General features: G+C 38.1%; 1 protein-coding gene across 3 annotated transcripts in view; it reads left to right on the top strand.

Moving 5' to 3' along the window:
• The first annotated feature begins 1,605 nt into the window (after positions 1-1,605).
• Positions 1,606-9,323, top strand: part of reln (reelin) — a 258,697-nt gene continuing 250,979 nt past the window's right edge. Inside the window, exons 1-2 of one of the 3 annotated variants that reach the window (XM_033039883.1) lie at positions 1,606-1,918; positions 2,772-3,066. In XM_033039883.1, the coding sequence (XP_032895774.1) occupies positions 2,838-3,066 (229 nt within the window). In that variant the 5' untranslated portion in view covers positions 1,606-1,918; positions 2,772-2,837. Of the gene's footprint in view, positions 1,919-2,490; positions 2,575-2,771; positions 3,067-9,323 lie in introns of those variants that run through there. The other 2 variants (XM_033039884.1, XM_033039885.1) reach the window with 2 other exon arrangements.

The following is a 9,323-nucleotide window of genomic DNA, read 5'->3' as shown; positions in this document are numbered from 1 at the left end:
ACTAAAAGAGTCCATATGCAAATCCAGCTGTAAGTCAATTAGTGCTACTAGGAGGTGAATTGACCTTTATTGTTTGCGACCTATAAATGTTGGTCCATAATAAAGTACAAGCAAATTTCAAACTGGACAGTTCTACAGTAAGTGCTGCAGAGTTCAGGATTTCAAATGTAGCGAGTTATTGACATCTATTAAATCTAGTTTTAATTAAACTAAATACTTGGTTTAAGATGAAGGATAATGCGTTTCTTATTTTGTATATTAAGTTACCCCAAAGAAGAGCAAGAAATGTAAGATGTTTCTATTTTACTTGAGTTTTTGGCTATTTGCAAAGTGAAAGATTCAATTATCGAATGTGTTGGAAAATTTCCCAAGGAATGTACATAATATTTACAAGTTTCCTTATATTTAAAATTCTATATGTCTTTTGAAACTGTGCGCTAATAACTATGCTACAACATATTTAAGATATCTGCATCAACTTGACCTAGCAATATCAAAACATTTTTTAAGTTTCTATAATCTACAACATTTTGGAAGCACTTTTTAAAATCTCATATAATAACTAATTTGACCGAGTCAGAGGTATCAGTTTTCTTCAGGTCAAATGGCAAATTTTCTATTTGTATTGAGCTTTTTTGATGAAGCTGTCTGTCACTTGAACTTCAGAAAGCAAAGGTTGTGAACTGTTTAGTTTTCAAATACTAAATCATAACTATTACATGACAACTGTTAATCTTCAGTTGTCTCTAATATTTTTTTGCTGTTTATTTTAGAACTTTTTAATCTTTGCCTATGTTATACCTGAACAAAACCTGGTTTATAGACGGACTCTTTTGTTATTCTTGGTGTTCTGCTTGTAAAATTATTTCTGTGGAATCAAAATCTTTATACATTTTGTCGCCCTCATTGAGAATAATGCTTGCATGAAGATTCTTGCAAGTCCAATTTTTCTGTCAGGCAGTCCTCCAGCAAACATTACAGGTTAGTTGATTTTTTTTTTGTTTCCCAGTAGTTGAGTTAAAGTTGCAAGTGGATTTAGACTTTGTGCTGTGTTTACAAGTATTTCAACTTCTACAGACTTGCAAAACGTAGCCCTAGAATTCATACTTTGAACACAATAACAGAAGCAAACATAAATAAACAATTTTATTAGGCATTTAAATGTGCAAGTGTTTTTGCACAAAGTATCCATTAATCTAATGACATCTCTAATTAGATCCAATCAGATACAAATATTTAACAAAGCCCTCCTGTAATGATTTGCACTGGAGAATGCACAAATAACATTTTTGTTTGTTGGGTGTTCTTTTAAAAAAAATGTGATTTCAAAAATTGTAGGCACTTAAATCCCACAGGGGAAAAAAGGTCAGTTTGTGACCTTGCATGCAGCAACTATCTGTCAAGCTTAATCTAGTTTTGAACTTAATATCCAAGCTCTCAGATATTTTTTAATATGCGTAATTCTGCTTTGGTCAAAAATTGACTGAACTGTCCACTGGTACTTGGACAGACTTATTTACTCTCAGGTTAAAGTTCTGTTGACATGTTATTAATAATTGACACCAGTTACTTTTCCACAACCCACACAAATATATAGAATATATTAGCTGAAACTAAAATCCATTTGTCAACTGATTGTAGCCACGCCAATTATGAAAATCTAATCTTTCATTTCTATGTATTTGTGCTAAACTCAGTTTTGAATATTTGATATTAGTATCAGGAACTCGCCAGTGATTTAAAAAAAATCATATTGTGATCCAGTGGAAAAGTCAGCATGGATATTTCGTGAATGATCTTGTTATTCCAAGATATTAAATCAACAGAGAATGCCGCTTCTAATATCTGGTGTTCACGAGTCGCTTTGATTAACTGATGCTGGGACAGAAGAAACAACTTTCATCCAAGATCTCTATAGGTAATTAAACAACTGGAATGACTAGAATGTTAAATAATAATGGTTCAGGAAGGAAGTTAAAATTAATATTTTCATTATATTATCTTTACCATTTTAATGTTTAATGTAAGGGGGCTGGTGGTCCTAATAAAAAAGGAAGTTAGCAATATTGATTAAATGTCCAGAATTAGTACCACAGATTAAGCACTGCAAAACCAGTGTAAAATCTAGGCAATTGAGGTTTTTGACAAAAGCAGATATATGTCACTGCAGATTTTTTTTCCAAAGGTAAAATTAAACCATTAATTATGTTGAGTAAGGTCTTTTGTGGTGAGCACTTCAGAACTGAAACAGCATTTAAATTACCTTGCAGTGTATGCCATAGAATGAACACAATGTTCGATGCGTAGATTTCGATATTTGATTAATAACAAGACAAGGCTTAAATGAGAGATTGCAGTTTTGGACAGCAAGAATGAGTGAGGAATGGTTCTGTCTGATGCTAATCTGAGAAGGTGGAGTTTTTCAGCACTCCAGTAAAAACAGCAGGGGAAATAAATTATTTCTAGTCACTGCATTTTATGCCTGATCAGTTCCCAGTTTTAGTCGGTGTTCTGACTGGAGGGAAGACGTTTGTCGCCTTAAAACAAAGTTAACAATAAAAGACACGCCTTGAGGCACGTGGGAGGGAGCTGGAAAGTGGAATGAAATATGCTCTGAGAAAGACGTGTGTGAAAGCTGTATTGCAGCTTATGAAGCTGGTGTATTAGAATGCAGTAGAAACAGCTGACAGCTGGCAGTTCCTACAGTTTCTGGCTTATGACTTTCCCAACAGAAGCTCTCTAACATTAAACTTGTAATCTTTTTCCCACAGCAAAAGAAAACCCTCACTCACAAGAACCGGGTTTCTAGCAGAACAGCGTACGAAGAGGATAAAGATATGGATAAAAAACGATGCTTTAACATTTGGACTTTGTTCTTTCTGGTTGGAATATTCTCGTCAGATCGTGTCCGTGGCTCTGTGGGGTTTTACCCAAGGTTTGCCCCATTCTTTTTCCTCTGTACCCACCATGGAGAGCTGGAGGGTGATGGCGACCAGGGAGAGGTGTTGATGTCACTTCATATTGCGGGAAACCCAGGATATTATGTGCCTGGTCAAGAATATCATGGTAGGTCACTTTCTGTATTTAAAGGTATATTGTTCTCTCTTTTTGTCTAGTTTAAAATAATGGTACAAGGATTAGTTTCAGGCAGACTCAAAATATGATTCTTTTGCATGGTATGATGTATGAAATGCATACATCCATCAAAACTGATAAGCATCTGGTTGAAGTCTGCATATTTTAAATAATAATTTCTTTGTTTTTTGACTCACGAATATTTAATATTTTGATGTTTACATTAAGAAGAGCAAGGTTTAAAAAAAAAAGACCATATTAAGATGATATATTTGAACATCAGCTTTCTTGCTGATATGAGTTCTAGAGACAAATGAATCCTTTGGGATTTCCTCCTTTGTTGTGAACCATTCCCTTTCTGTTCCTAAATCTCTGTCCTTCAAAGAGTCTGTACTAGAGATTGGGTGTATTAAACTAAGCCGGCAGGCCTGAGTCGGCTTTGTGTGTGGGCTCAACTCAAGTGTAAAAACCTTTTTGCTGAGACTGCTGTCAGTCCCAGACCGATCTGTGTTTTAAAAGTAGATATATTTCTGATGAGAGAGCATAGAGTGCACTCCTGGCTCATTTCTATCCTCTGGACTGCATTCACAGTGAGGCAGATAATAATGGAATGCCCAGCACAGTATCTCCTATGTACATGTGTGAACTACAGCAGACTGTTCCCTGTAAACCAAAAGTGAGAGTTCAGGTCATCCGAGCATGGGGTTGAATTAACATGGAAAAGCAGCTTGACTTGAGCAGTTGGAAGCAAAAGCGCCTATCTTATATCCATAACGGAGATTCTGGCAAACTCCAGAGGAAAATGATTCGACAGGAAGCAAAAATATTAAACATGTTGATATAAAAGTCGAAAGTACAGTGGTTAAAGTTTTGAAATGTAGTCCAGAAAACAATAAAATCTCTTTTATTCCACACTGGATACCCTAGTTCGATGAAATCAGATGATGTATTTTATATTTAAACATGATTTTAATCAGTTCATTTCAAGTACTGGCAATTCATCCATTGGGATTAATTAGTGGGGAAACATCAGTATGTTGAATATACTGCACTTTTTCTGTAGATATGAAAATATTAAAAATGCAACTGTTCAGTTTTTTGTTTAATTAGTATTTCAGTGTTAGTAAATTATGGATAGAATGCAGAAAACCATAGGGAGCACTACAGATTATTGTGAAAGCCTCAGTGTAATTCGCTAACTAACAAAATAATCATAATGTGTAAGAAGGAACTGCAGATGCTGGTTTAAACTGAAGATAGATGCAAAAAGCTGGAGTAACTCAGTGGGAAAGGCAGCATCTCTGGAGAGAAGGAATGGGTGACTTTTCGGGTCAAAGCCCTTCTTCAGATATCTAAAATAACCATAATGTCTGGATTCCCCTTTATTTTGGGAATTGTTAATAATCTCATTTTATAAATTAGACAACCTGTAACTGAATATTAACGATTCTGCTTGTCGGTAGATTAATCCAAATTTAATTTGTTAGCCTCTAATATATTTGCTGTCAAAAAGTTGAGAATTTGCTTTTGTGGAAACGTCCTATTGAAGTGCTGATTCATTTAAATTACTTAATTGTTCATTGAGGCAAGTGTGCCAGGTATTGTCAGCATTGAGCTAACTCGTATATTTGGTTTTATACTTCAAATCAGAATTAAATACTACAATTTATATAGTGTTTAAGAAGGAACTGCAGATGCTGGAAAATCGAAGGTAGACAAAAATGCTGGAGAAACTCAGAGGGTGAGGCAGCATCTATGGAGCGAAGGAAATAGGCAACGTTTCGGGTCGAGACCCCTGAAGAAGGGTCTCGACCCGAAACGTTGCCTATTTCCTTCGCTCCATAGATGCTGCCTCACCCTCTGAGTTTCGCCAGCATTTTTGCCTGCCTACCATTTATATAGTGATGGGGACAAACCAATCTATAAATTTGCATTAGCAAGAAGCACTGTATCAATAAATCACCTACATGTAAAATAAGTACGATAACTTATGTTTTGCAAATAGTGGGGACTAGTAGTCTCAATCCATTAAGACAAATTCAATACAGTAAATAGATTCAAAAGGTTGCTGCCTGCAAGTCATTACTGTACCCTGTGATTAAGGAGTCATGTTGACATTGAAGCATTTATTTGATTTGTTTTTTTAATTCTGACACTAAACCAATTACATTAAAAAAATTAATTGGGTGACATTTTCTTTGCGGAGATTTACTTTCCTTGCATTGGATATATCCTAACATTCAGCCACTCAGAAAATGAGGAGCAGGGGAGAGATGAGTTATCACCATGGGAAGGGTTGCATAGAAATTGTGTGCCCAGAGCATGTTTTATGGAAAGGATTGAAATCAGCCTTTTTCTTATTCTCTTATTTTACCGGAAACATTATCCTTTTCAAGTAGTCTTGTTGTGATATCAGCATCTTTGAGTGCTGATTTGAGTCCCTACCTTGTCATAGTACAGTGTGAATGGACACTGTTGCTTTGTGGAGAGAGATTGGATATTAGATGCTCTTGGAGTACTGCCAGCTCTGTATTTCATCCACAGGTGATATGTTTGGACACTGAAGGGGAAAAAACGAGTAAAAGAAACAAGTACGCGCTTGTTTATTTGTCAAATGCACTGGATATGAACCAGAACAATGGAATTCTACCTTGCTGCAACTTTGATACATTAGACGCAACAACAATAAACGTGTAATAAATTATCAATTATTCTAAGTAAATTAGACCATGATGGTGAAGAAATCAAAGTATAAAAAGCAATCACAGTTGTGCAAAGTCAGTAGTTGTTCCGTGCTGCGGTAATGTTGTTGTCTGGACTGTGTCGGTAGATTAATCCAAATTTAGTTTGTTAGCCTCTAATATATTTGCTGTCAAAAACCTGAAGGTTGATGGGAAGAAACTATTCTTGAACCTCAAGGCCGTGGTTCTCAAACTCTTGTATCTTCTTCCTGATGGTTCCAGCGAGAAGAGAGAGAGAGTTGCCAGTGTAGTGTGGGTCTTTGATGATATCAGCTGCAATCTTAAGGGGTGCTGAGCTTCCCACCCTTCCAATGGGTGGGAGGTCAGAACCCGTGATCGATCGGGCAATGCCCACTACTTTCTACAGCCACCTTTGCATTTGAGCATTCACGTTTCCAAACCAGGTCGTGATGCAGCCAGTTAGTATACTGTACATTTGCAGAAATTGGATTATGTTCGGTGACATGCAGAATCACCTTAAACATCTGAGGAAGTCGAGGTTTTAGTGAGCTCTCTTTGTGATTGAATTGATGTGCTGCGCCTAAGCCAGATCATCGGGGATGTGTACGCCCAAGAACCTAACTTTTGATTCTTTCCACTGCCGTCTGCCCATGAAGATAGCTGCATCAGGCTTTCCCTTCCTGAAGTCGACAATCAGCACCATGGTCTTGCTAATGTTAAGAGCAAGATCGTTGTTATGGTACCACTCAACTAGATTATCGATCTCCCTCCTGTGCTTGACTCACCGAAATCCGTCCAACAATGGTGGGATTGTCAGCGAATTTAAAAATGATGTTGGTCTCGTATTTAAGTGGCACAGTTCTGGGTATAGAGAGAGTAGAGCAGGGGACCGAGCAAACAGCCTTGAGGTGCTCCTGTACTGATGGTTAGCGAGTAAGTGGTGTTGTTGCCAAACAGTACTGATTATATCTGCCAATGTAAAAGTCAAGAAACCAGTTGCATTGGGAGGAGCAGAGATGCAGTTTCCTTGACAATGAGATTTTTTTTTTATTAAAAAAATTCAGAATAAAAAATATACTGCACAAAAAAGCTGCAAAAAAACCTCTTCATATATTCTCAGTGTCATACTCAGTAATGTTCGCACCTATCTTTAATGAAAACACTCTTGCCACTCTTAGCCCTCTGAGCAGATATCCCATTTCTTGTTTGAGAGGTTCCCCCAACACTCTCCCCCTCTCAATATCTGGCAGCTAAAGGATCTGAGATTGTGGCACTCCTGCACAGTGCCATTGTGTTGGCTACCCAAACATCAATGCTTCTTTCAGCACGTATTCCTGTAGTCCAGAATTGGTTAGCTGGCAACATTCCTTGACAAACATCTCGCTGTGCTGGAAGGCCAACAAGTTTTGTACAGACCAAAGAGCGTCTTCCACTGAGTTGATGGTCTTCCAGCAGCACTTGATGTCCATCTCCAAGTATTGGCTGGGAACAGCCCATAAATCACAGAGTCCTCTGGAATAAACCGTGACAAGGACCCTTGCACGTCCTTCTCCATAATCACTTCACAAATCCACACTCTGCGAAGAGGTGGGAGATCATCTCTTCTCCATAGCAACCATCCCAAGGGTAGTGTGCCAAGTTAGTAATACTCTAACTGGGAGGGCTCCTCTCACTACCAACCAAGCAATATCTTGGTCGTTGGCGAGCTCTGGTGATGAGGCATTTTGCTAGACAAACTGGGCAGTCTACTCAGGGAACCTCCGCATCAAATCTGTCGAGTCCTTGTCCCGCAGAGCCTGCAGGATGTTCTGTGCTAACCACTTTGCCCACTTTGTCTGTGAATGTGCATTCTATGGTCCCGTCGGACGATAGAGCATAGAACAGAACAGCACAAGTTCAGGGCCTTTAGCTCACAATGTCTGTGCTGAACATGATGCCAAGACTGTCACTTACCTACCTGCAAGTAACCCATATCCCTCCATTTGCTGCATATCCACATGCCTATACAAAAGTGTCTTAAATGCCACTTACTTATCTGCTTCAACTACCACATCAGGCAGCGTGATCTAGGCACTCATCACCCTCTGTGTGTTTAAATCAAAACCTGCCCCACGCATCTCCTTTAAACTTTGCCTCTCTTGCTTTCAAGGTATGCCTTTAGTATTTGAACCAGATCCAACTTTCTTCCCCAGATACATTGAAAGACGGCCCAGGTGTTCATTAAGGCAGAGGAGCGGGAGACGAGCTGCACCTGCGCCAAGTACAGCAGCCCTGAGAGCAGCTCACACCCGATAACCAATCTTTTAACCAGTTATTAGAAGCAATGCTGCTTTCACAGTCCCAATTTTTGTTTGACTTTGGCTATCCGCTCCAGTCAATTTTTGTTGCACACCTCGGCCCCTGTGAACCAGATCCCCAGCACCTTCAGTTAGTCAGACCTGACGGTAAAGGGGATGGACGATGCCAAAGAGCATGGCCTTGTTCTTCCTGCAGTTTACTCTGATTCTTGATGCCAACTCAAAATGGTCACAGATCCCTTGACAATGAGTTTGGAAGAGAAGATGGTATTGAATGCCGAGTTGTAGTCGATGAACAAACAGCCTTGCTTTCAATCGCTATATTTCCTGTACCACAATCCACACAGGATCAGGCATTCTCCCACTCTAAATAAACCAAAACCAGACAACTTCCTTGAACTTAACTGTTTTCCCTGGGCTTGAATATCAAAATATTTTAATTTCAATGTGATCATGGAGGCACTTGGAAAACTATTATGCTTTAATGTATTGTGATAGTAGCTTTAAAGTCATTGGCTGATTGTTGCTGTTTTTGCTCTGCAGAAATCCATAATATTTAAGTCATAATAACTGAGCATAAATGTTTTTTTTATGCATATAACTAAATAAATATGTATTTGTAACATACAAATCATACAAATTTTCTGATCATTCTTGCAAATTCATGAGGAATGAAGTCATTTTAACAGTAAAATGCTGAATATTTTGTTTAGTGAATGCGATAGGTAATTTTATTGGCAATGGGAAAGGCACCTTGTGCCATTTATGTTTCTGTACAATACGGTATTCCAGCTTTTATTTCAAGCTCGCAAATGTTAAAGCATCATTGATTATAAATACCTGCTTTGATTTTACTTAAATTAGCGCTTGTATTGTAGAATTACACTGAAAATGAAAAGGGCTTTTTTCAATAAAAGTAGTCAACAAATGTGTAACCAGCCTTGAACCATGTCTGCTGTAACACGCAGATTTCCCTCTAATACTAACCAACAACATTCAGACCAACTTTTTAATCCCTCACCCATTTTCCTCCTTTAAATAATAAAATTATGTTCCATTATAACAGCTGAAGCAAAACTTGCAGTCGTGGGAAGAGTCTCATCAGAGGAGACCTGGAACAGACAGAAGACATAGAATATACCATAACGAGAGCTAACAAAGGGCGGGCTAGATTTTGATGAACAAGGTAGACAGCTAAGGAAGAGGTTACCTTGCAGCTTTCTAAACTGTACCATGAATGATAATGATT

The sequence above is a fragment of the Amblyraja radiata genome, chromosome 21, assembly GCF_010909765.2.
Source record: "Amblyraja radiata isolate CabotCenter1 chromosome 21, sAmbRad1.1.pri, whole genome shotgun sequence".
NCBI lineage: Eukaryota > Metazoa > Chordata > Chondrichthyes > Rajiformes > Rajidae > Amblyraja > Amblyraja radiata.
This window is presented reverse-complemented; position numbering and strand designations above follow the sequence as displayed.